This window comes from Neofelis nebulosa, chromosome X, assembly GCF_028018385.1.
Source record: "Neofelis nebulosa isolate mNeoNeb1 chromosome X, mNeoNeb1.pri, whole genome shotgun sequence".
NCBI lineage: Eukaryota > Metazoa > Chordata > Mammalia > Carnivora > Felidae > Neofelis > Neofelis nebulosa.
Genome location: NC_080800.1, coordinates 84,317,131 through 84,344,646, shown reverse-complemented (window position 1 = coordinate 84,344,646; position 27,516 = coordinate 84,317,131). Strand labels below are relative to the sequence as shown.

The 27,516-nt window shown below is 44.5% G+C and overlaps 1 protein-coding gene across 2 annotated transcripts; it reads left to right on the top strand.

Annotated features, from left to right (window-relative positions):
* Nucleotides 1-1,764: 1,764 nt before the first annotated feature.
* On the top strand, nt 1,765-26,733 carry LOC131502446 (glycine receptor subunit alpha-4). Of its 2 annotated transcripts, XM_058713199.1 has the most exons (9): nt 1,765-2,105; nt 5,525-5,655; nt 5,939-6,006; nt 6,658-6,881; nt 7,020-7,102; nt 8,597-8,737; nt 12,038-12,252; nt 17,069-17,218; nt 23,161-26,733. In XM_058713199.1, the coding sequence occupies exons 1-9, from the start codon at nt 2,035-2,037 to the stop codon at nt 23,449-23,451; spliced, it is 1,374 nt and encodes a 457-aa protein (XP_058569182.1). In that variant the 5' UTR covers nt 1,765-2,034; the 3' UTR covers nt 23,452-26,733. The 2 variants fall into 2 exon arrangements, with proteins under 2 accessions (XP_058569182.1, XP_058569183.1); XM_058713200.1 differs by lacking the exon at nt 8,597-8,737.
* The last annotated feature ends 783 nt before the right edge of the window (nt 26,734-27,516 follow it).

Below are 27,516 nucleotides of genomic sequence, written 5' to 3'. Positions count from 1 at the left end.
CACTGTGATGCTTACCAGAAATGAGGAGGGAGGGTGAGCAGGTGAAAGGACTGCTAAAAATGTTTTTAGGAAAATTAATACTTTGTTTGTTGTACTTACTGACCATATAAATGTTAGTTGCAGCTTGTAATGTCTCTAGTCCCAATTCCAAAAGCCCAATCCCCTCAATCAACATTTCAGTGTGTACTGTTCAAAATGATCTTCTTTCCATGTAATTTGTGATTAAAAAATTCCTCCTGTGAATAATAACACAGCCAAAGGGAGATGAAGTGCAAGTTCTATGCATTATTACCTTGTCATCATAACTCCCTCTAACAACCCAACGGGCCCTTAGAAGAGCTTGCAATCCCCAAAACCCCTTTCTAGTGATGCTGGGGGGGTTGCTGCAGTCAGCTCTGGGATCCCTGTAAAGTGGCACTGACCGTCCCCCTATGCACTCAGAACTCAGCAGAACTGGTACGAGAGTTTCCATTGAAGAAGATGAAAACACTTGGCTTCTTACTGTTGTGATTTAGAAGAGAGTAAGAGAATGGAGATAACAGGGAGGTTGAGAGAGAAACAGGGAATGGAGAGAAAGTGAGGGCCAAAGAAGAGGGAGAAGACAGACTCAAAAGGTGAGACACAGAGAAGAAACCAGGAGGGAGGTGGAGATAAAGAGAGGCTAGATGGAGGAAAACATCAGGGAAAAGGAGGAAGAGAGTAGAGGAAAAGAGAGAGGGAGACACACTGGAGGAAGTCTCAGTGCAGTTGAGCTGCTGCTCAGGAAAGTTGGGGGAAAGGTCTGGCAAGAGATGTGTTGCTGCTAAAGCACCTGGATGCTGCAAGCAAATGGGCAGAGGCCAGGGAGTAGATAGACCCCCTCTCCCTGCCTCTCTTTCCCATTCAGGGCTGGGTCACCAGATCATTGCTCTCGGCTGCTTTGCCTCCTCTGAAGCTTGCAAAGCTTACTGTTTGCCAGGCCTGCTCTGGCCCTGCCAGGGACACCTATCTCTTCCCACAGCCAAGCTGGGCTGGGGGAAGGGTATCAGGTAAAGAGAGTTTCCAAGAGTTATGGAGGGCTGGCCAAGATCACCAGAGACAACCTGAGGGAAGAAAGCAGTCAGGGAAAAGGATATGAAACTGCAAGGATGAAGGAGATGGGACAGGCAGACAGACAGATGGACAGACAGGCAGGCAGAACAATATGAGGAAGATTCCAAGGTTCCTCTGTATCATCCATGCCCTGTGTCTCCATCCAGAGGGTTGAGGAAAAGCCAACGCTGCCCTTGGCCTCCCTGTCACCTGCTCTCAAACCTGAAGCTGTCAGCTTGAGAACCCAATGCCTCCGCCTAAACCCTCTCAGGTCTTTTTCCCCCTTACAAAAATCATTAGGATGTTACAGCTCAGTCCCAGCTTAGCTCCAGGCTATAAGGGACACTGCTGGGGAGCTGGGAGCAGGGCAGCCTGCATGCATTCCTCCAGCTGGAGAGTTAGAAGCTGGACAGAACACCTCCAGCCCTCTCCAAGCGGCAGCAGAGGCTGCCCAAGGTCCTCCCCAACACACGACACTCTCTGAACCCCACTCCAGCTGCCAGGCGACTGTGCCTTTAAATTGATGCTTTAGGAGGGTGCATCTAGGGGGAGGTGGGAGGGAGGGCAACATCTTCCTACCAGTCGCCCTCCTTCCTTCCCTCCAAGACACTCCAGGGTTTGGTGAGTGCTGCCCAAAGAGAATCTCCTTCGGCTCCTTGGTAGGCAGGCAGGCAGGCTGAGGCCCTCCGGAGCCCCTGAGCAAGCCAGAGCAGGAGCTGGTAGGGTTATCCAAATCAGGATCATTTCCAGGGGGAATAGTTCTGGCCCCTGACTGGTAACGGCAGGGCAGAGAAGAGAGCAGAAGAGGAGGGAGAGTGCACAACTCCTAGCCTGGCCCCACAGGCTCCATGTGAGCAGACCAACTTGGAGGAAGGCTCTGTACTTTCTGCAGCATTCCCCTTGCTGGGATATCACACCTACCTTGGCAGCCAGGCTGAGAAAGAGCTCCAGGTTCCTTGTGGAATGACAACTCTTGTTCCTGCAACCCTCTCCTTCCTTCTCCTCTGGACCCTGCCAGGGCAAGTCCTCCTCAGGTGAGCTGATTCGGAGTGAGAAGAAGGTGCATGCAAACACTGGCTGGAGGCAGCAGGGGCTTCTGGCACAGTTTCCTCTAAGTTTACAAAAAAGCTTACAGTCTGGAGGGCTCCAGGGAAGGACACTCTCCCCCCAACCAGGACTTGGGAGGCTTTTGTGAGGAATGCCAAGGCCCCAGAGCTGGTGGGAAGGCTTCTGTATGGGTGAGATCTTTCTGGGCCTGGGTATGGGCTGGGTAGATGAGCCCCAGAACAGAGGTCATCTGTCCTGCCATCCTTTCCTGTCTCCCTACTAGTATGGCCACACACTGCTCAAATTCCTAAAAATGACACCAATGTCTGTCAGCTGCCCACCAAATAGGCTTCAAAGTAGCAGGGATTTGCTCTAAACCATATCAGAATGAAGCTGAGCTGAGCAAACCTTGTCCCTCTGCAGTCACCCTGCCTGTGCACATGTGGCTGCTTGCTGTCCCTGAAGGGGCACTAAGTGAAAATCATTTTCTGGGCTTGAGGGCAAGACATGCTTTCAGCTTCCTGTAAATATACTCCTACCCATTCCCACTTTCTCATGAGACCAGGAGCCAGTCTAGGTGGACAGGGTGAGTTGAGGAGGAAAGATAGCTGTGGCTTGGGCTGAAATGGTCATAAGAAGGGTGCCTTCTGAGGTGAAGAGGGCCAGGTGCCACGGTAATAACCTCCTCCTCCTTCTCTTAATTCAAGGAGCACACTAGTACTGCTTGTCTCTGAGGAGCCTCCTGCCTCACTGCTTACAGATACATTGGCTGGCAGGCAGGCAGGGATGTGATATGTGTGGGGCAAAAAACTTCCTAAGAGTGAAAAATAGCCCAGAGTAGAATGGCAGCTCAGCTGCAGTTGGTAGGAGGATGCAGGCAGAAGGGGGCACATGGTGGAGCTCATTGGCCTTCCTGGAGGGGAGGCTGCCTCAAGGCCCAAGCTTTAGTGGCAGCATTCCCACTTGGACAATTAGAGCAAGGCAAGACCTTAGGAAGTCTTGAGTCTAAGCCTTTCATTGTACATATAGAAACTTGAGTCCTAGAGAGGGGAGTGACCTGTCCAAGGTCACTCAGGCACCACCCAGTAGCAGAATCAGAGTTCTTCCTCTACCCCACCCCAGAAGCTTGCATGAGAAAAAAAATTTAGTTCTGGAACTATTGGGAGAGGTGACCTGAGAGTGGGGCCGAAGATGCTGGAGAGGGTCTGGCTGCTCCATGTACAGGACAATGTGGCCTCCCAGCAGGCAGGTGGTAGGTGGCCAGCAGCAGCACGTGGCCAGCATGGACATCCTGTAGTGAAGCCACAGATTTCTGCTTGCTCCAGCACCACCGCCAGCCTCCTTGGGTTTTCAGAGCATGCTTAAGCCACCTGCTCTGGCAGCCCCTGTTTGTAGCCTCAGTGGTCTCTGTCCCCAGAGTAAGGGCTTCCTTTGCTCAGGGGATTCAAAGAGGCAGGACTCTAGGACATCAGGTTGTGGCTTCCACTGATCTTCCCCCACTCTGGTTCCTTGGCAGCCCACCCTGGGCTGCTTGCATCATTGCATTGTGGTAGATGGACTTCGTTTTGAAGTCAATAGCTCTGGGTTAGAATCTTGGCTTTACCATTTACTAGCTGTATGATCATGAATAAGTCACTTTATCTTGCTGATCCTCAGTCTCCTCATATATACAAGGGGGATAATAATAACCTTTATCTGAGAGCACTGATGTGAGAACTAAACTAGATAAGGTGAGTAAAGCATGTAGCATGATGTCTTAGCTATTTTTCTTATTTTACTGATCACAGTGCATATGATCTATATGGCCTAGCATGGTGCACAGATGTACCAGGGTCTGTTGGCTCAAAGAGAATTAGACCCAGAAGGACAGTAGTCACCCTGCCTCCCAACCACAGAGTGTGGCAATAGTAGTGGCTGTGAGAGAGCTAACTCTTGTGGCTAGCACAATGATGATGGCAGGATGGAGCAGGAGGGCTAGGCCCAGCCAGGAGTCCAACCTGAGTTTGGCCCTGAGCCCTACCTTGGCCCTCAAGGCTGAGCTCCTGGTCCCTAGTCTAGCTGTTGGCTGGTAAGCAGACAAGAAGGCATGTGGAAGGAGTTTTGCTGCTCTTAGAAGGAAACTTGTCAGGGGAGAAGGGGCCCAGCCTCTAGGTTAGGCCAAAGCACACTGGTCCTTTCCTCAAAATCAAGCTGTTAGGGGGAAAAGATGGAAATTGACCTTTTTGGCATAGCCATCCTTCTGGGAGCCCTTCTCATGCTTCTAGAGACCTGCTACCTCACCTGTTTTGTTGCCAAAGAGAGGTTATATGCCTGAAGCTTCCCCAAGCATTAACTGAAATCCAGCTCAAAACATAGCTTCCTGTTGGACTAAACACCAGAAGCCAAGTCTCTCTCTCTCTCTAGAAGCTAGGTGAAGCTAGGTCCTTAGATCCTGAGTGGCTTAGCATGAAGGCTAAGCAACTAAAACCAACTCTCAGTGATGCAAATTGTCCCTGACTCCTTCCCATCCTTGGCTAAGCCAAAACGTTGCAGCAAACATGTTATTTCCAGTGAGTTGTCACTCTTCAAAACACCTTCAGAAAGAGAATACTAGGTTAGGCCTCAACCCCTTGGGTTTGAGCCCTGATCTTGTCACTCACCAACTTTGAGACTTTAGGGTAGGCCACTCCTCTTTTGGTTTGTGTCTTTATTAGATTCCATATATAAATGAGATCACACGGTATTTGTCTGTCTTTGTTTGACTTTTTTCACCTAGCATAATGCCCTCAAGATCCATGTTGTTACAAATGGCAGAACTTCCTTCTTTTTACAGCTGAATAATATTCTGTTGTGTGTGTGTGTGTACATATATATGTGTGTGTATGCGTGTGTGTATGTGTGTGTGTGTATACCATTTATCCATTTATTTGTTGATGGACACTTAGATTGTTTCCATATCTTGACTATTATAAATAGTGCTACAATAAACACAAGGTGTACATATATCTTTTTGAATTAGTGTTTTAATTTTCTTTGGATATATTCCCAAAAGTGTAATTGCTAGATTATATGGTCATTCTAGTTTTACTTTTTTGAGGAATCTCCATAATATTTTCTACAGTGGCTGTTCCAATCCCACAAGTCACTTTTCTCATCTGTCTTCACCTTCACTATACTGAGAATTGTGAGGGTAAAAAGATCTCATATATGTGAAAGCACTTTTTTAGGACTAACTATTGAGCTGCAGTGTTGGCTTATGGAGGTTTCTGTTCTCCTCATTTTGCAAATAGGTACCCAGACACCCATGTTCTCCTATCCTCCTGCCTGATGGAGAGACCAGCCAGAGGTGTGTAGGGACAGGAAAGTAGAGGGTCTGTGGTAAATGTAGAATACAACTGCCTCAGACTTCTTTATCTATCCTGTCCAGAGTGGCCTTGGCAAAAGAGGAAGTCAATTCTGGGACCAAAGGGCCCCAACCTATGTCCCCCTCTGATTTCCTGGACAAGCTTATGGGACGAACATCAGGATATGATGCCAGAATTCGACCCAATTTTAAAGGTAAGAAGCATTCATCCTACAAAAACCCTTTCTTCCCCACTCTTCTTTGGAGCGCACTGCCATGCCACCCCTATTGTCTGCCCCAAGAAGAGGAGGCTGGGGGCACAGGGCTAGCTCTTACAGTTCAGAAGGAGTGTCCCCTCCCTAGTGCCCATGGGTCTGTGTAGCTGGCACTGCCTTCTCCCAGAAGTGCCTTGGCCTTAAGCTCAGGGAGGGAGTCCTAGAACATGCTTCCAGACTCCTGGAATGCCCTGCCAATATGGCTGTGTTTTGCCACCTTTAGGCCCACCTGTGAACGTGACTTGCAACATCTTCATCAACAGTTTTGGCTCTGTCACTGAGACTACTATGGTAAGGAGTCTCTTTGTTCCCTGCTTCCATTCTGTGTGAATGGAAGAAACCCACCAGATACCGAACCTTTCCTCCCTCTGCCTTCCTCTCCCTGTTTCATGATCATGGCTAAAGCCATGGGATATCTGAAGTTGGTCACTGGGAGATATATTTCTCTAGCCTAGGGTTCAGTGGCTAAAGGCAGACTAGCCTAAGGAGCAGATGGCCAATCATGGGAGGTAGCTTGGTACAGAGCACAGTCTTTGGAATCAGACAAAACCCATGTTCAAGTCCTGACTCTACCATCTAATAGCTGTGTGACAGGTTACTTAAATCTCTCATTTCAGTTTCCTCATCTGTAAAATGGGGATCATAACAGTACCCTCCTCACAGTGTTGGTGTAAGATTTAAATGAGATGATGCATATAAATAAAGCACTTAGCAGAGAGCCCGGCACATAGTAAGTGCTTAATAAATGTCTTTTCCCTTCCCACCTGTGCCATATCAGGCCAAAGCAGGATCCTTATCCAGTGGAAAATATCCACTGCCCCTGAGATATGCTCCCAGCATTTCCTCCTCATGACCCTCCTGCCCATGACCCTCCTGCCCCTGCCCATGCTGGGTCCCTGGAATAACACTGCCTCTGAAGGGCCCATCTGTGCACCCTCCCAGGACTACCAGGTGAATGTCTTCTTACGGCAACAGTGGAATGACCCACGCCTAGCCTATGGAGAATATCCTGATGACTCTTTGGACCTTGATCCCTCCATGCTAGACTCTATCTGGAAGCCAGACCTGTTCTTTGCCAATGATAAAGGGGCCAGTTTCCATGAGGTGACCACAGACAACAAGTTACTGCGCATCTTCAAGAACGGGAATGTGCTCTACAGCATCAGGTGCACCTGGTGGATGCCCAGGAAAGTTTGGGTCAAGGGGAAGAAACCAGATGGAGGCTGAGGGGTGGAAAGAGGGTCCCCTGTGTTGTACTTGGCCGCAGTAAGCTGATGTCACTTCTTTTTTACTGTCCCTACCAGGCTGACCCTCATTTTGTCCTGCCCAATGGACCTCAAGAACTTCCCCATGGATATCCAGACCTGCACGATGCAGCTGGAGAGCTGTAAGTGTCTCTAGAGAGTCACAGAGCAAGGCTTGGAATATCAGGTAGTTAATCCCATCCCATGATATTCTAGACAAGGGCAACCCAGAGTGGGGACTTACCCTTACACACAATCAGTTGTTGGCACAGATGAGACTAGGAGCCAGGACCCACTAACGCGCCACCCAATGTGTTTTTCCATCCTCACACTGTTTACCGGTTTGGCTATTCCACAGGGCTGGGGAATGGGAAGGTACCAGCTTTACATACAAATGTGCTTGTGTTGGTTGTGGGGGGTTATTTTAAAGATACTTTCTCTGCCAAAATATATTCCCTCTCACAGTGCCTGGAGTAATTCTACCTTTACTTGCCCTGAATTAAGACATTCAAGATGCCTATAAAAATGCCAGAGACGGTAGAGGGGGTACTGAACCCTGATTGCTCATAAACAAAGATAACTTGTAGAGAACCAGAAGAGGACAATTCTAGGCATAGGACAGTGCCCAGAGTGTCAAGGTGAGCCAAGGGCTAGTCTGTGGCAGGGGTGCCAGCTTGTAGGGGCTGCCCCAATTGCAGAGAAGTCAAAGGATGACAAGTCTGGACCATCACCTATATGCAGTCCTTGGCCATCTCCTGTGAGATCAATACATATGCATTCAATTCTCAGAGAAGAAGGCTTCTCAGGCTGTTTCCAGCATATAATAACAATGATGGGTAGAATGTGGTCAGCTCTTTAGAGTTCAAACCACTTTCACATCCTGGTTCTTATTACCCCCTCACAACTGTGAATAGTTGGTAGAGCATTTTACCAAAAGGGAAATGACTTGCCCAAAGTCACACGGCTACTCTGAGTCAAGGCTCTACATTGGATATCTGTGGGCCTCAGTGTTTCTTCTTCCAATTCTACCTGACATGTGTGAACACAGTCAAATATATGGCAGGAGCCTTTACAAACTGCTAGCTGTGAGCAACTTGGCGTGTTCAGATGTTAACTCTCAATATCTGCCCCAGTTCAGGGCCCTGGCTAGGAGTCTGTGATATGCACATTGTCCCATGCATGACTTGCAGGGTACAAATAGTCTTTCCTCCCTGGGGTGAAGTGGCAGAAGGCCTAGCTCTGAGGCTGGTTCAGTTCAAGACATGTGGTCAGTACACATCCTTACTCCACTGGATTTGAGACAGGTCAGGAGGTTCCTAGCTGGGTTCCTTGACATATTTCCAACCCTTTTGACCTGCTTTATAGGTCTGCCAGAATAATTTCTCTCTGGGACTTTCTAAAGCTTGAGAACTAGATAGAAAGGAGTCTGAAATCTTTTTTCTTTACCTACTTAGGTTAGGCCCATAAGACAATTGACCAAGTACCCTCTTCAGAAAGGTTTCCCTTTCTAAGATGAGCATGAAGCTCCTAAAACCCAGGCCTTACCTCCTCATCTGTTCTTTCTGCTGGTTCTAACCCTCTCCCTACCCCACCCAGCACCACACTCTGCAGCCCTCTGCCATCTCTGTCACTTTTAGTTGGCTACACCATGAATGACCTCGTGTTTGAGTGGCTGGAAGATGCTCCTGCTGTCCAAGTGGCTGAGGGGCTGACTCTGCCCCAGTTTATCTTGCGGGATGAGAAGGATCTAGGCTACTGTACCAAGCATTACAACACAGGTAAAAACCAGGATCTTTACTGGCTGTAAGCCACAGAAGGGCCTCCAGAGGGAGGAAAGGGAACAAGGAAGCCAGCTTTTATTGAAAGTCCACTCTGTGCCAAATGTGCTAAGTGCTTCATATGCCTTATCTCATTATGGTAGGAATTTTTAGCCCCATTTTTCAGAAAGGGAAGACTAAGATTCTAAGAAGTTAAATCAACTTTCCAAGTCATATACCTAGAAAATGGCTGATTTAGAGTTCAAATCCAGTTCTAACTCCAAAGCCCATATTTTTGTCCCTATCACATGCTGCAGAGTAGATGGACCTGTGCCAGTGAGTGACAGTAGTGTCCCACCTGTCCTGGGGCCAACATTGTATAGAAAGTGGGGAATCTACATCTGAGAGTAGCCAATGGCTCTGCTGAACCAGGAAGTAATAGGCTTCAGGGCACTGGCAGGCTTAACATCCACGCCTCATACCACAGCCACCATCAACCAACTCTTGAACTGGTTTGTTTTCCCAGATGTGAAATGTGGACCAGGAAGTGGAGAAAGGTTGCTTTTCCAGCTTGAGCATCTGCTCCCTGCAGCTTCCCTAAGAACTACTTGTTCCTCAGTTGCCCTGGAAATTTGGCTACAAAGTGCTATGAACCTGAGGTAGAGGCTAGAGGCTAAAGAAGGGAAATCCTTGGGGCACCTTGGTGGCTCAGTCAGTTGAGCATCAAGCTCTTGATTTCAGCTCAGGTCATGATCTCACAGTTTCATGAGTTTGAGCCCCACATTGGGCTCTGTGCTGACAGCGCAGAGCCTACTTGGGATTTTCCTTCTCTGTCTGCCCTTCCCCTGTTCACACTCTCCCCACCTCTTTCAAAATAAACAAACTTTATCTTAAAAAATGGAGGTAGATCTTTCTATGGTGTACTGACACGCTTTGGGTACCACCTTATGAATATGTGTTTGTGTATGTAGGGGTGTGGGAAGTGGAGATAGGAACAAACCATTGAATTTAGAAAATGCTCATGGGAGTGGAAATCAGTAGAACTTGTATTGGGGAGAAAACTGGCAATTTGTGTATAGGTCAGTGGTTTTCAAACTTCAGTCTGCATTATATTTCCCTACGGAGCCTGTTAAAATGTTGATTCCTGAGCTCTGCCTACCAGAGATTCTTATTATATGCACTTGGAGTGATACCCAGAAATCTGCATTTAAAAAAAAATTATGTTTATTTATTTCTGAGACAAAGAGACAGAGCATGAGTGGGGGAGGGGCAGAGAGAGAGGGAGACACAGAATCCGAAGCAGGCTCCAGGCTCTGAGCTGTCAGCACAAAGCCCTACGTGGAGCTTGAACTCACAAACTGTGAGATCATAACCTGAGCCAAAGTTGGTCGCTCAACCAACTGAGACACCCAGGCGCCCCAGAAAGCTGCATTTGAACAAGCATCCTGAGGCTTCTGATGCATACTTTGAGAAGCATACTTTGAGAAACTTTAAAAGTTATTTTTTTCCCTATATGTTGATCTAGGAATCCCACTTCTCGGAATTTATTAGAAGGAAATAGTCCAAAATACCACATTGACTTTAGACCCCAAGAGGGTTCCTGGGTCACTGCTTATACAGCAAAGAAATTAGGACTGTTCTAAATATCCACCAACATGACAGAGGTTAAGTAAATTACACAGTGCATCTGTTTGGTGGAATATTATCCAGATGTTTAAAAGGATGCTTGCAAGATTATTATATCAACATTGAAAGTACAAGTGGAAAAGGTTAAGATTCAAAGTTGTATACACAGAATCATTATATTGTGGTAAAAGAAACAAACCAAAAGCATGTGTTTAAAAATCCTGGAAGGAAATATCACTAAATATTTCTAAAGTAATGTGATACAGTAGATAAAAGCAACAACTTTGGAGTAAGATAGAGCTGAGTTGGAATTCTGATTCTACCATTTACTATTGGGTGCCTTCAAGAAAACATAACTTAATCTCTTTGAGCCTCAGTATCCCTATATGTAAAACTGGAAATAATAATTTTACCTGCCCCAAAGAGTTGCTATGAAATTTTAATGAGATAAACTATATGAAATCAGGGCACTTAGTAGGGGCTTGATAAATGTGAGCTTATAAATATTATTTTTCTCTACTTCTCACTTCTTTCCTATACTAAATAAGTATTAATTTTTTAATTAAAAATAAAACTACCATTACCAAAACTAGATAAATAGATGGATAGATAGATAGAAAAAATGAAGGAAGGAAAGAAAATATGGACACCTAACAAAGACATGTCATAGCAAAAAGTCTGGGGTGGGGTGGACTCTGGGAAAAATAGGAGGTCACAGCATCACATAGCCATAATCAGTCATTGATGAAGTTACTAGCCTTGAGGAATCAGGCCTGATAAGAGCAAACCTAGTCCAGAATAAAATAGCAATATACACATCCCCTGCTTTTTGCTTTGGTTATCCTAAGCCTCTGCTGCTGGGAGAAGCTCTGAGCTAGTGTTTTCGTAGCCTCAGGGCATGGGAAGCAGGGTAAAGTGAAGATGGCTGGCAGAGGAGGCAGAGCATTGGTACATGTGCTTTGGACTAATGCACTTTTTATTGGTGGGATAGAATGCTGCTGCCTGATGCTCTCTGGGCACCTGCTGCCTGCTATCCAGAGCTGATGTCTATTGGACACTGTTTCCAGATATTTCCTATCCAGCTCTTCCCACTTGCTTAAGATACAGACAGTGTTTATTTCAGTGAATTGTTGCTAGAGAGCATCTGGGGTACCAGCAAGCTCAAGCAAGGCTGCTGAGACTTGGGCAGAGTCTAAGCTCATTGCTTTGTTAATAATGACGATAGCACCAACTACCCATGTGCTCAACGCCCCAAATACATTACCTAATTTCATTCCTCCAATGATGGAGTTGATATTATTGTTACTCTGTTTTATAGGCGAGGAAACTGAAGGTAAATTAGCTTGGGTGCTTTGCCTGAGGTCACACCGTATGTGGAAGGTTCAGAATTCAAACCAAGGCAGTCTGGCTCTGGAATCCTTCTGTGCTTAATCCTCTTGCTGTGTGGTCACAGGGAAGGCCCTCTTCTGGAAACTAGTGCTTGGACCAAGAGGCCAAGTCTTTGATGGCTGCTCTGACAGCTTCCTTAGAACAAACTTCTGGTGCTCCTTGGGACTATTTTGAAAGGCTCATTTATTTGCCCAGCTGAGGCTCCCAGAGGCTGACCTATAGAGATAGGGATGCCCTAGTCCTGCCTCTCAGGCTCAGCTGCAGGCTGGGAACCTGAGGCCTGATACCTCACCTCTTTCCTTACAGGGAAGTTCACCTGCATCGAGGTAAAGTTTCACCTGGAAAGGCAGATGGGCTACTATCTGATTCAGATGTACATCCCCAGCCTACTCATCGTTATCCTGTCCTGGGTCTCCTTCTGGATCAACATGGATGCCGCCCCTGCTCGTGTGGGCCTAGGCATAACCACTGTGCTCACCATGACAACTCAGAGCTCTGGCTCCCGAGCATCTTTGCCTAAGGTGAAGAGACATGCAAGAGAACTTGCTTGCCATAGTCCCATTCATAGTCCTGTTCCCTTCTGATCACTATTTGCCTTGGATTTAAGATAGAGGAGAGCCATTGAACAAGAGCAAGTGGCCGGAGTTTTCTCTTCCCCTACAACATACTGCTAATGATATTGCTAAAGATGTGGAAGATGAGGTTGTGGGTGTTGTCTGGGTAGGGACTGAGCAGACAGTGCCTGACTTACTCTGACTCTTATCTGGAAATACTAGCATGTCCAAAATCAAAAGACCTTTAGCAAGTAGAAAGTCCCACTCCCTCATAGTACAGATGAGATGAATAAAGCCCAGCGAGATAGAATAAACCTTCTCAAGGTCATGTCCCATAAGAAACAAAAAAAATATATAAGGATTTTAAACCAACATCTGTCTCTTACTATGTCAGAAGTTGGACACTATTATAAAGAGCTTTAGAGACAACGTCCATTCTTTTGGGGTGAGAACATTTTGAGGTAGCAAATGGCAGTTAAAGTCAGTGGACTCTGAACATTTGTGGCCTGGTGATGCTTTGATTACACAAAGAGATTTGTGCTCATGAAACTGGGCCCAGGTTCTTCCTGCCTTATGTCTTCATGTAGGGAATTAAGAGGTTACCTCAATGTCCTTACAGTCAGCAAGATTCTGAGAAATCAGGGAACAAACTGATTCATTCATTCAGTAAATATTTATTGAGCATGTACTATGTACCAGGCACTGTTCTAGGCCATGGAAAAATATAGGAAGCAAAAGCAACACAGTTACTTGTGGAACTTACTGTGAACATAGTCCCTCTCATTTTGATTTGATGGGAACCAGGCCCTGTGATCTCCCATCTCCCAGTGCTTATTCCTAAGAAGACGTTTACAGGGAACTTAAACAGGGTGTAATCTCAGCATCCATGGTGAATTTACAAACTTGCCATGGGATTGGTGTAGTGGTTAAGAGTAGGAGATTGGAGGCAGGAAGATTTGGGTTTAAGTTCCACCCTCATCATTTACCAATGGTATTCTTAGGTAAATTCCTTAACCTCTCAGTCTCTTTACCTGGGACACAGGAAAGAATATTACCTCTTCCATAAGGTTATTGAAAGAAATAAATAAGATAATGTATTAACACAGACAACAGTGTTTGGCACCTAGTAATCATTCAATAAATGTTTGTTATTGTTAAAATTGTTAGGTGTTAAGTGGAAAGAATGGAGTGGTGGACCTGGGGCTAAAGCAGCTGGTGATGCTCCCAATTATCTTTGAGTTGCTGGAAAACCTTTGAGGTAACCGAAGTCCTCTAGTGATAAACAGTGACAAAGTTCAGATTAGGATCAAGTGTTTCAGGGGAAGTTGTCAGAAAGTATTTCCTATAAATGTATTTCCTAAATGGACAGGGATATTGAAAAGGCTCTGAGAGACAGACAGGGTTTAGGCAAGGACGAAAGGGCCAGGTGGGGCTGTGATGGCTGTGTTGTGGTAGTAGACTTGTAGGAAAACCAGAGACAGAAAAGTAGTTCAGACCTTAGAAACCTGCCCTGGTTTATTGCAGCTGCCATGCAAGGAGATTCTTCTCTGACCTGCAGGGAGGTTGCAATTAGCGCCTTATTCTTGCCAAGATAACCTCCTTTTCTAGTCCCCTCCTGTGAGCAAGCACGATCTGTCTGCTCCTAGGAATCACTTAGTTTCCTCATTTGGAAAAAAAATGGACTTTGTTAGAGGGCTGTTTGTTTGCAGTATTTTGTGCCTTCTCATCATATTTTGATGACCTTTTTGTGGTCTCATTGACCAGTAAGCAAAATATGTAGGCATTCACCCCCAAAGTAAATAGACTCATTGGCCAGCCCACAAAGTAAGGGACTAAGTCAGGGAGCTTCTGTTCACTCTTGAGTTTGTGCAATGTTAGATTTGGGGAGACCCCTAAGGAAAGAGGTGGGATAAAGTCAGGGGCTTCTGGAAAGGTCAGTAATTTCGCTCCCAATACAACTCTAGTGTCCAGGATGAGAGAAGCAGAAGCTCACTTGTATGGAATTCAGCTGGCATGGCCATTCCTCATGCTCCCAGGAAACCACACTTTCTTTGCCTTTTGAGGGGCTCCCAAAGGCACTGATCACAGTCTCTTTGCCTGCTCTCAGTCTACATAGCTCTGGGTGGCTCAGACCAGGACAGAGGGCTAAATGGAAGTTTCTGCCAGAGACTGACAGAATTGACCTAAAGTTGCAGCAGGGAGGAGGGACCCAATTTTCTTGAGAAACTGTGATCTAAATGGCCCACTACTTCTGGGGCAGGTTTTAGTGAAGAGGGCCAAGAAAGCAAGCAGAAGCCAGCAGAGACAAATACACTGCTAAACCATCCACCCGTCCATCCATTCATTTACAAAATAATTGCTATGTGCCAGGCACTCAGCTAAGCCCTGAGAATAGAATAATGAACATAGTAGAGACAGTCTCTGCCATCAGAGAACTCACAATCTATTGAAGGAAATGGCCAGGTATATTTGATGGATGCTAAGAATGTGTAGGTAACCTGGGTACATATAGCAGGGGCAACCAAACCACACTGAGATGATTATGGAAGGCTTACCAGAGGATGTCATATATAAAGTGAACATTTAAAAGTTATCGAGGTTGGGGTACCTGGTTGGCTCAGTTGGTGGAGCATGTGACTCTTGATCTCAGGGTTGTGAGTTCAAGCCCCATGTTGGGTATAGAGATTACTTAAAAACAAAGTGTTTTTTTTAAAGCAATAGGTAAATGAGAAACACAGAGAGATTGTCTCCTTGGGAAACTACTGAAAAAATTTATCATGGGAGAGTCACAGATTACAAGAGGCAAGATGAGGCTGAAGAAGTAGGCAAGGGGCTAAATGTCATGCTAAGGGGAGCATAAACTGTATTGTAAAAATAATGGAGAGCCATGAAGGTTGTAAGCAGAGGAATGATATAATTAGGTTTACATTTTGAAAACAAAATTCTAGTTGCTGTCTGGAAAACATATTGTAGGTGGCAAGCATAGATGCAGGGAGACCATTTAAGAAAGTGTGGAGTCATTCAGATGAGCTAGGATAGTGAGTGGATGGATTCCACAGATATTTAAGGTGTATTATTGACACACTATTGTTAATAAGATTTCATTCCTGTGGCTTGAGGTGTCCTTTCTTTTGATGGTCCAAAGCCCTTCATGGACCTCCCTTGTCATTACCTTATTATGGATTTTCATAGCACTTACTTGACATCCCTGGGGACACAGTGGGACTGGGAGATGGTGAATGAAATAGGATGCCCTCTTAATAGGTGGCAAAGTGGAAACACCAAGGGATGCTTAATCAGGGTTGCCTTAGTGAAATTGTCTTAAAAGAGAGCAGGTTTTCTCAACCTTAGCACTATTGACCTTATAATTGTTGTGTGTATGTATGTCTATGTGTGGGGGGCGGGGGAGGAGTCCTGTGCATTATAGTATGTTTAGCAGCATCCCTGGCCTCTACCCACTAGATGCCAGTAGCAACCCTTCCCCAAATTGTGCAACTAAAAATATCTCTAAACATTGCCAAATGCGACTCAGGTGAAGAGGCAGGGGGGGGGGGGTGGCATCACAAGAACCACTACGGTAGAAGGTTTATCCAGTGAGACCTGCTCCTTACCTGGAGCCTGTAGCACCCTCACTGCCCAAAATAGCTGGTAAAAGAGGTTGTCTGTCATGAATCCTACTCCAACTGGGGAGTCCCATGAGGTGGGCTCAGCAGCTCAAAACTATGTAGGGGGTCCATCTGGTTCAAGAGGTGAAAGGACTTCATAAACCTAAGTTCTGTACCTCTCCTGGCCCCACTCAGCCAAAACCCCATTCCAGGAGAGGTAAATGTTCAATCTTCACAAGGGAAATGGAAGAAAAAAGTACTTAAAGTCTTCCAAGGCAGGTAGTGAGAGGAGAGCACTAAGAACCAGATAGGTAAATGCCAACAGCACCTTGAAATTAAAGAAGTGTCTATAGCTGGGGGTTGAGTGGCATTCCCTTGGGCCACCGAGCTCAATTCTTTAGGAGGGCCTCTCTTTTTTTATTATTATTTTGTATATGAAATGTAATTTATTGTCAAATTGGTTTGCATACAACATCCAGTGCTCATCCCAACAGGTGTGGCAGGTCCTCTCATAAAGAGCAGAAGAAAAAAAACACACAGGGTTAAGAGAATAATGGGGGTAGAGGAGGGAAAGGAAGGAATTCCTAGTCTGATATTGAGACTGCAGCTTCGATGAATAGCAGTGACGCTGAATTAAAAGCCCAGAACCCCCAAATCCTAGTGCCAACTTCTCACTGAGTAATCTTGGCTAAGACTTTTCCTCTTTAGGCCTCAAGTGTCCTCACACGTCTCACACGGGAATAACAAACCGTGCCCAATTTCCATTAGAGCTGTGAGAACCCTAGGAGATTAACAGAGGGCAAACAAAAGCAGTGTTCATGTTCATTGCTGTTTATTGAAAGAAGAGAATCAAAAGAAGGTAATAATGAAAAGAATAATAAACAGGAACAGAAGCAGAAGTGAGAAAGGAATAAAAGAAAGGAAAAGAAGTGTAGGGAGGAAAGGGAGATGGAAGTGGAGGGTGGAGAGTGCAGAGAAGTAAAGGATGATGGGTAGCCCGATCTCTTTCACAAGGGCCTTCAGGCAATGGGACATATTGTGGAAAGCTTCTTTAAAAACCAGGAGAAATTCAGGATAAAACTGAAGAATAGCAGGCAGTTGATATGGGCTGGCAAACAACTGGATAGACCATGGAAGGGCTCCAAGAAGGTTGACTGTTCTGTTGGTTGATGTTGCAGGTGTCCTACGTGAAGGCAATCGACATCTGGATGGCTGTGTGCCTGCTCTTCGTGTTCGCTGCCCTGCTGGAGTACGCTGCTGTCAATTTTGTCTCCCGTCAGCATAAGGAATTCATGCGACTTCGAAGAAGGCAGAGGCGCCAATGTATGGTAAATATAACTAGAGAGGGGCCCACTTCCTTTCTCCTTTGAACTCCTTCCTCCCTACTACTCCTCCCACAAACCAAGACCCAACATAGTGCTATAAGGTCTAGACAGGCAGTCAGGAACCCTGGATCCTAGTCTTAGGCTGGTCACAGATAAACTAAGTATTTTAACCTCTTTGATTCCATTTTTTTATCTGTCCAATGAGACGTTAATCCCTGTAAGAGCAGTCCAGTAGAGTGACTAAGAGCATGGACATACAGGGGTGCCTGGCTGGCTCAGTCAGAAAAGCACGTGACTCTCGGGGCACCTGGGTGGCTCAATCAGTTGAGCATCTGACTCTTGGTTTTGGCTGGGTCACGACCTCACAGTTCGTGGGTTCAAGCCCCAAATCGGGCTCTGTAATGCTCTGGTTTCTCTTCAAATCGCATAAATCTTTCACCTTTTACCAAATCGGGCTCTGTGCTGACAGTGCAGAGCCTACTTGGGATTCTCTCTCCCTCTCTCTGCCCCTCCCCTGCTCTCACTGTCTGTCTCTCTTTTAAAAAAAGAGCATGTGACTCTTGATATCAGGATCATGAGTTCAAGCCTCACATTGGGTATAGGGATCACTTAAAAATAAAATGTTTTTTTAAAAAAGCTATCGAGGTAAATGAGAGACACAGAGATATTGTCTCCTTGGGAAACTACTGAAATAATTTATCACGGGATAAATTAAAAAAAAAAGAGCATGAAACAGTGCCTCGCACATAGTAAACACTGAAAAAAATGTTAGCTAGTATTAGAACCATGTCAATTTAGTCAATATGAGATTACTTTGAGAATTAGTAATGGTTTTCCCTGGCTCTCCCCTCACCCAGGAGGAAGGTACCCCAGGTTGCCATACATTGATTGGTGGTTAAGAATTCAAGAGTCCGGCATTGGGGCCTTTCTAGGGAAGCATTATAAGAGGGTCCCCATAGCTAAGCTGGAATTGAAAACCACTACTTGCCTCTTCTGGCTGTTGGATTTCTTCACCTTGATCTTCATTGGGTGCATCAGAGTTGTTGGGTGTATCAGAGTTGTTGGGTGTGAGGTGTTGTTCTCCCTCACTCTTGTTTGTTAACCCCATTTCTTGTACAGCAGAATGATCACCCAGGGGAAATAGAGATCTTGCGACCCTGACAACAGAGGCAGATTGCCCCTTCCCATTGCCCAGACAATGGGTGCTAGGTATGTTGTCATGACAACAGAGGTTCCTGGGCCACTTTCACAGAAGCAAGTGCCCAATTATGTGCAAAGCCAAAAGCCTTTGCTGAGCTACATACTGGCGGCCTAATAATCAGAGTTCTGGTCTATCTTGAGCTCTGACTCCTTGTTTTCTGCCCAATTTGGAGGCTTTAAATCCAGAGAATATACACATATGACCTCTTAGGGGAGAGAAAATGATCTGATCCCACTGGCTGTAGCCTATTGGGGCCACTCCAGCACTAAGATTTTCTCTCTTCCAAATACCCCACCTCCCACCTCAGTTGCTTCTGGAGTGCCCAACCATATGTCCACACTAAAAATATCTTTAAAAGCCAACTCCTGGATCTCATGTCCCTAGCTAAGATCCCTTTCTGCTGAAAGCAGGGCTCCTGTTTCATCTATTGGTTTGTCAGAATTCATCAGTTCTTGCCTGGACTTTAGTCAGGCTGAGAAACATGCCCTCTAGTGGATTGATCCACAACTGCATCTCCTTGAGTAGGACTCCTTCAGGAGGCTTAAAACCTTTCCTCCTATCGCATGCTGAATGTTAGAAAAATAATATATAGACTTGACAGAAGGGAAAGAAAAGAGTGCTCCCTTTTTCCAAGGTAACTGTCACTATCCCCTCTTTATCTGTGTCAAACCTGCCTTCAGCTACCAAAATCTTATCTTTATAGGGGTTTTAATCTTGATGCCTTCTCAATGCCTACCTGCTGCCAAACAGTTCCAGTGTCCTTTTGCCAGCTAAATTGCCTTTGTGAGTGTCCTAGCAACAGAGTACTGCTGCAATTACTGTAGAACTACCCCAGGTTGACACTAGTCCCACCTCCTTCCCTGCACCTCTCCAGCCCCCAGCTGCCCACAGCCTATCCCTTCCTGGTCATATATATGTTGATCCTGACATCATAATGGAGTCTGTCATAACCAGTGCTCAATTATTACAAAGTTATAACTACGGCCTGGGCCCCACTTAGGCTCCTGAATCCTGCCAAAAAGTGGGCTGGGCTTATTACTAATATAAATAAAACCTGAAAATCAAAACCTGTGCCATTAGCCCATGTCCCTTTTTGTGTTTCCTAAAGCCATTACCATTGCAGTGGAACTGTAGCAGGAATCCTGGAGGCCACTGAGCTGGCAGGAAAAGTTTATGCAGAGTTAATCTATTTCCAGAACCTCTCTCTGGGCTGTGCTGTTCCAGCTAGAAAAGCAGGAGTGTTTGGTCTGAGAGGAGCCTCTTAGGGGAGGGGAGAGCAACCATATGATTTTCAGGGAGCCCTTAGCCAAGAGGAAGTTAGGAGTATTTTAGGAGCCAGCCAGCTGTTCATCCAGCTCCAGGCTTAATCATGTTCTCTAATCTCTCCTCAACCACCCATCTCCACTGCATGGTGGTCTTTTTTCATGTCACTGTCTAAAATAGTTTAATTTCTTTTCCATACATTTCTGCTTTGTCTTCCCAGTTAGGCTATGAGCTTCACAGGGAAGGGTCTGACTCTCTTTTTTTACAACCTCAGCAGGCCTTAGCACTAGGCTCTGGACACAGCAACCATGTTACCTATTCTACCAACCTTTGCAGGCTCATTGGAGAGGGCAGTATTTCAAGCTAAACAGAGAGGAGGCCTTGCCATTATCAGCAGAATAACTTGAGAAATGGAAGAAATTTCAAAATACTGCCAAGTTCTCTCAGGGGCTTGGTCCCAGAACCCTGCTTGCCTCTCTCCTTCTGCCAGCACTTCCCCCCACTCTCCAATCTCTTCTTTTCATTCACTTCAATACATACTACTAAATACCTATCACTCTTTCCCATCTCCACACCTTACCTCTCACATTGTTCATTCCTTCCCCAACTTGGTTTTGGAATATCTTTACTCTCTAGCACCCAGCTGTCCTCCCCTATAGATACCTGCAACAAAAATATTCTATTTCAATAGCCATGGAAGCCACTAAGTGGTGTTTATGTCTCCATTGTCCCTCCCCCTTCCCCAAACACACCTCAGAATTTGGCTTAAATAGATAATACTCCTATCCAAGACCCCAACCCTTGGATTTCAGACCACTTATCTTTGTCACCAACTGCAAGTGGTACAATATGTTAAAATCAAAAAGAGTCAAGGGCAGCTTACTCTAGAGGTCATATATTTTGTCCCATGAGGGATAGCTTTTTTTCAGCCTGGTAAATTTTTTCCAAATAATTCCCTTTAGATTTACTATGATTGGAGAAAAGAAGTAAATGAATCTATAGAAACAGAAAACGGCAGTTGGATTCAACTTTCTTTTTCAGAGTCTTTGGCAAACATATTCCATACTTTTATCCTCTAGCTGAGGAGCTGAGAAGCTGAGGAGGTAAGAATGAGCAGTGGGGAACTAGGGGTGTGAGGGACCCTGAAATGGAAAGCAAAAGAGGAAATTTTTTTTCCTCTCTCATGTTTCAATTACTTGAAAGATATTTTGTTTACCTCTGGTTCTTCATTTCCAAAGTGGGTCCAACACAAATGCCATGTAGGAAAAGTATAAAAATGAACTAGAAAATACAGGTGAGGTGAGACACGGCCTTTGGTGAAAGGTTATGGAAGTAACTTTGAACAGACAGCTAAGGCAGCCCTACTGCCACTCAGGGTCAAAGCAAAGCCACAGTAGTGAATTGCCTCTGGCCTACACATATACAACTCTCTTCACAGAGACTGGAAAAATCAAAGATTGGGTGGCAAAGCTCTCTGGTTGGCAGACTTATATTCTTCCTTATGCCAAAAGTGCCATTTTTTTAGAGGCTGAAGGGCATCAGGCCATTGTGCATGGGTGGGATAAGGAATAATCATTTTTTCTGCCAAGCACTTTGTAACTGAGTAAGACTCTCTTCTGAGTAGACTCTTCAGTTTGAGACGCTAAGAGGATGCCAGCTTCATGAGAACAAAGCCATTCCCTGTCTTATATTCTGAAGCATATGTCTCATCAGTCCATTCATTCATTCAACTGATATCTACTGGGTGCCTACTGGATACCAGGCACCATGCTGGGTACACGGCAGTGAACAAGACCAATGCCCTTCCCAAGGTCTGTCCTATGAGCCCACAGGAAACAGAGAAAGAGATGGAATCTGTTGGTAAATATCTGGCCTGAACTTGCCCATTCCTGATGCCCAGCGACAGACTCAGCCTTCTAGTGAAGTAATAATCAAGGGCTACTGGGACCCACCACACCAATATCTCACCTATGAAGCCACTTTTCAGTGTGTTACCATAGCTGCAAAGGTCCCATTATAAAGACTCTATGATGTCCTTCTAACTATACAATGTGTTTAAAACCTACTTTATCCACATTATATATATATATATATATATATATATATATATATACACACATATATACATGTATATATATACATATATAAATATACAGATATATGGCATATCAATTCAGTATACGTATACACTATTCTGTTTTCGCACTAAATGTCCTGAGTCTTAGGAAGCCCCCAGTCCTAGGCAAACCAAGGAGGTAGTAGGTATCATCCCACAAGGGGGCATTTCACTTTAGGTGATTTCTTAGATAGCTGAAGCTTTTACTCCTATAAACATCAACACTTGCAAAAATTGCAACCATCTTTGAATGAAGTATTTTTAGGTTCTAGTGTGTACTTAGCTGTCCTCTATTTTCCAGACTGTGAACCATCATTTATAATGGCAGTGTGTGCTTTAGAAGTAGACAAAATTAGGTGTGTCTGGGTTGTATATAAGCTAAGAGTAAATAGGCTGTGAGTAGGGGCCTGTAGGGCTCTCATATGAGTAAAACTCTCTCTATTGATAGCTCAGTGTCTTTGGTCCTTTCTCTTTTTATTTCTATGTCTCCTTCTTTATATCTCTCCCTCTCCCTCTTCCTCTATCTCTATCTTTCCCTCTATCTCTCTTTCTGTCCTTACTTACCTCACTTTCCAACTATTATAGCTACTTAAGGTTATCCACTGACTACTGGATAAATGAACTTTGTGTAGCTGCTACATTATTTAATGCTGATATAAAATTTATTTCCCCAATGCTAATGTGTTCATCATAATGCATATATTCTACATAAATGTAATATGTATTGGGTAATAAATGTTACCCTAGATGTACTGACCCCTTTGTCAAAATCTGCTGAGTTGCAGAGAAGCACATGTATCTGCAATAGAGTAATCAGCTTTACTGTAACTTGAATGACCAACGAGGTTATTTAAAACTTTTGGAATTTTCAGCTTTGAATGGAGATAAACAATTTTTTAAAAGATACTACATAGAAGGAGAATTAATCCTGCAGCTTTTGAAAGTCATTAAAGTCAAGTTCACCAAGTCTAAATATCTTAACTGTGCATTCTAAAGGTTTTATTGTTCTGTTTATTCTGTTGATCACCAGTCAGAGATAACTTGGCATTGAGATATCTTTCTCACAGTGGGTTGGCACTTCGCTGGGTTTTAGATGGCTTTAAATGATGTTATGCAATTTAAAAAGGCATCTTGGGGTTTATCTGCCAACGGAATCATAAAATATACCATATGTACCATGAATAGCTGCTGAGCATACATCTATCTCATGAGTTTTGTGGCCATAAAAAGCATGCAGTGGTCCTGTATACCAAGTTACCTGTCTGCTTAGCATCACCTATGAGATATTTCTGTGTGGCCTGGTCTCTATTCCTCTGCCTTAGAGCTATAACCTCAAATTCTGTCTTTTCTGCCATGTAATTTCAGGAGGAAGATATCATCCAAGAATGTCACTTCTATTTCCGTGGCTATGGCCTAGGCCACTGCCTGCAGGCAAGGGATGGAGGTCCAAAGGAGAGTTCTGATATTTATACCCCCCAACCTCCAGCCCCTCTTCTAAGGGAGGGAGAAACCATGAAGAAACTTTACGTGGAGCAAGCCAAGAGGATTGACACCATCTCCCAGGCTGTCTTCCCTTTCACTTTCCTCATCTTCAACATCTTCTACTGGGTTGTCTATAAAGTCCTACAGTCAGAAGATATCCACCAGGCACTGTGAATAGGGTACGGCTAAGGGCTAGAAAGTCCAGCTGTTGTCTTCCTGCTTCTTCTTGTGTGAGATTCCCCCTCCATTGGATTCCATCAGGAGCTTGGAGAGTTCATTTCTGGAACCTCAACAGCCAATCCCAAAGCTATGCATGTCTACACTGCATGGTGCCAGTGGTGGCTGTACTTAGAAAGATGGCTTATCTGCTCGAATCCGGTTATTCTCCATGCTATCCCATTTCTCATGAGAGTAAGGTTTGGCCATATTTCTGAGTCCAGGATGACCTTTTTCCCTTGATGGAGCCTGTCTGTTTTCCAATTCTCCAGTGGAGAATTTTCAGATCATTGCTACTATATTCTGGCATTTGTTATCTTAACCTGCATCATTCTTCATGCTGTTACCTCCCACCCAGAGCCTGGCCTTTGCTCTGTCCTCTGTCCCTCCTACCACAGGCTCAAATAGGGAGTCTTTTTCATCCGCAAGTGCTGCCTTTTGTGACACAGTCAGTTGTCCTTGACTATGGGAAGAAAGCAGGGTGACAGGTTCCCTACCTCTCAGCAAGGTGGGAACAGTCATGGGCTGCACTGAGGTAGGGTATTGCTATATTACTCAACAGAGAGGTCTTCAAATCTCCTAGGATGTTCAACACTGTCAGAAATGTGGTCAGGAATCTTAGACTCTCAGAAAATCCACCCTTCCAGATTCATCTGAACTTCCAGGTCTCAGAAATATTTGTTTTATTCCCTAACTAGTATGGTGGCAGGGTATGTTTGGCTGCTCAGGAGTGTAAAAAGAGAAAAATTCTTACTCTTTAAGAAACTTAGTGATGTTAGAAAACCTTCAAAAAAAAGTGAAATCCAAGGTAGTAGGACCTGGAAGGAGTAAAATATAGAAAATATCCTAAGAGAATCTTTTGTTGGCTGGGCTATCATTTGTTTCTTTTTCTCTGAAGTCTTTTTATTTCCCAGGATCCCTCATTTTCAACTTGCTCCTTAACCTTCTTTTAGTGAGCAAATAAAAGTGCCATTCAACTTTGTCCAGGATAACGTGGGCTTCAAGCTTCCTGGAAAGGAACTAGGCATATAGAAGACCCCGATCCTGGACAAACATTGACTTGGCCAACATCAGAGTAGTAGTTGTAGAAGTTAAAGACCCATAAGTTGCAGTTATTTCTTAACCCTTCTCTTGTTTTTCTTCTCCTTCCACAGTGAGTAAGGGTGGCAGTCAGTTGAAGCTACCAGAAATGTCAGAATAGAGAGGATGTGAAAGAGCCCATTTCAGGTCTGAAATACCAATGGGACATGGGGAAGCATGGGTCTGGTATGCCGAATCCTTTGAAATGACACAACTATGAAGCACTGAAAAAAGGGAAGATTAAAGTATAGGGCTAACAGCTGGAAGATGGGTGATCCAGTGATCTCTTAAATATCTTGTCCATTTCTCTGAACCTAGAATAAGTACCTATGTGAATCTAATCTCTCTCTCTCTCTCTCTCCCTCTCTTTCTCTCTGTTTCATTCCTCCCATCCCCTCCTTCCCTCTCTTACTCAAAATGGTGTTCCAAATTGAAAGTCAATAAATCCAATGACCAAAGCAAATCCTACAGTTAAAGCAAGAGCTCACCTCTTTCTTTCACTCTTTTTCCTATTGAGCTCATCTGCTCTTTTCTGTTCACTGAGATACTCCTCTCATCTGTCTCTTGGTTTTGAGGAGAGAATTTGGGCTGACCAGGGCAGCTGGACCAGAAGTTAATCTTACTGATGATATTAATTATAACTCTGGTGCCAACTGGATTCAAAACTAAAGGACTGGCTTAAGGGAGGAGATTAAGAGGGCAGAGAGTCCCTATTTTCCCATTTCTTCCTAGGTAGTGCCAATCAATGAGAGGCCACGAGCAATACCCCTTTGAAAGGAGCAGAGAGTATCTCTTTGATATTCTCCATGGCAGGGCTGGAGTGTCAGGCTGCTGCAGCCCGAAGGCGGGGGTAGTGGGGGGTGGACTATGGAGATGAGCTTACTGCACAGAGCTCTACTTGTTATAGATCTTGTCCAGATGGACCAACTGCACAAATCTGCCCTGTTGGAAGTCTCAAGAACAATGCCCTAGAGACAGCTACAGCACTGAGCAATAGAGCCTGCCCAACTGGGACTCAATTCAGTGCATCAGCTGGTGCTGGGAGCCAAAGAAGCCAAAGTACCAACCAACATAATAGCCCAAGGGAGTTCACAAAGCTACTGAGAGGCAATGCCAGGTGGAAGGTACTGTCTTTCCCCATCAGAGCCCCCAAGCGGAGAAGGGAGACATGGTGTCAGAATCAGGTGGAAATGACTTTCATTTTCCTCATCCTTACCACACATGTATGGAGGAGGGGTGATGGGAAAGCTGGATCCCACTGGAAGTATCTGACACCTACCAATCCATTCAGTCATGAAATTCTTGAATGTGGATGCTTTTCACCACAGTGAGTTGGCGAGAGGTCACAGAAGAGACTCACTTGAAAGTCACTTCCATTTATCCTCATAGTACTCATCCCTCCAGAGACCCACACTAACTTTCTGTTTTAAAACAGCATTTTTTCTTTTTTCTTTTTTTTAAGTAGGCTCCATTCCCAATGTGGGGGCTGAACTCATGACACTGAGATCAAGAGTTACATGCTCCACCAACTGAACTAGCCAGGCACTCCAAAATGGCATGTTTTCTAAAGGGGGAAAAAACTTCCTATATAAATAAAGTGCTTTGGGTGTTTTCATTAATTCATCATTAATCTTTAATGTCAGTTGAATATTTTATGCATATATTTTTCCAGAGAAAAGGGAGTTATTGTCATGCAGTTGTTGTTAAGGCTTTCTGATTTTCCATTTTCCCTTCAGTTTGCTCTGCTCTTTGGAAAACCAGGAATCTGTCTTCCTCTTTCCCCTCAATCCACCAGCAGGGCCTCTTGCTCTCCCAGAATTCACAGTAAATCAAAAAGAACTTTTGATGTGGAAGAAAGGTAGTGAATACAATCTATTCCTTTTACTTTCTCCCATAAGCATTTCTCCCCACCTATCACCAAAGAAATGACACTTATAGTTGAAATATTAAGTTCACTCTTAAAGTTATATTCCCTTTTCACTGAGCCATGCAAATGTCCCAACTTTGTCCAGAACCTATCACCTCCTGGAAATCTTTATATGTTTCCCCACTTGCCTCTCTCCCTTCTCAATTTACTATTCTCAAGATTGTAATTATTATTATCTTATTTATGACTGTCAAAATCTTAAATTTAAATACACTCTGTTGAGATTAAAGATCTTCCTAGGCTGCACTGCTGATAAAAGACAAATCAGCCAAGCATGGGAACTATCAAGGGATTAGGAACTCAGGTAGTATTATCACTTGTTGAATGGAAGAAATGTAGAATAAGCTCTTTGATGGCAGGGACTGCATCTTACACAGCTTTTTAGTTCATGCAGCTCCTGATACATAGCAATACTCAGTAGGTATATATAGAATGAAAGTATGCCTTCTCACATGGTTTATTATATAGCACATTTTTATTCATTCCCTTTTCATTAACCTATTGATCACAGAAAAATAGCCTTAGAAGGGGACTTATCAAATCAGATAGAACTCACACACACATGTGCATGCACACACACACACACCCAAGCTGGTCCTTGGGTATAATAGAACCAAAGTTAAGAAAACATCAAAACTTGGTAAATTGCATTGTTGAATGAAGAATGATAATGATCTGATTAAACATTAATACTATTCCAAATATGAAGACTAATAAATATCAAACTATATTTCAAAAACCAATCACCAAATGAAAACTCTGGCAGTGACAAGCGAGTACAGAAGTGGGGATTTTGGCATTACAATAATACACTTCTCCCTGATCCACATGCTGTTCCCACTGGAGAGCTAGTCATCCCTGAAAGGATAGCAATTCGGCTGTTCTCCCCAGCCCTATACTGCTTGCTCTATTATACTTCACATCTAGGATAACATTTACATTCTACAGACTTGGACTAGTGGCATCAGAACAGCTTGTTAGCAAATCTGAGGCTGGAAGGAGGAAGGACACCTGAG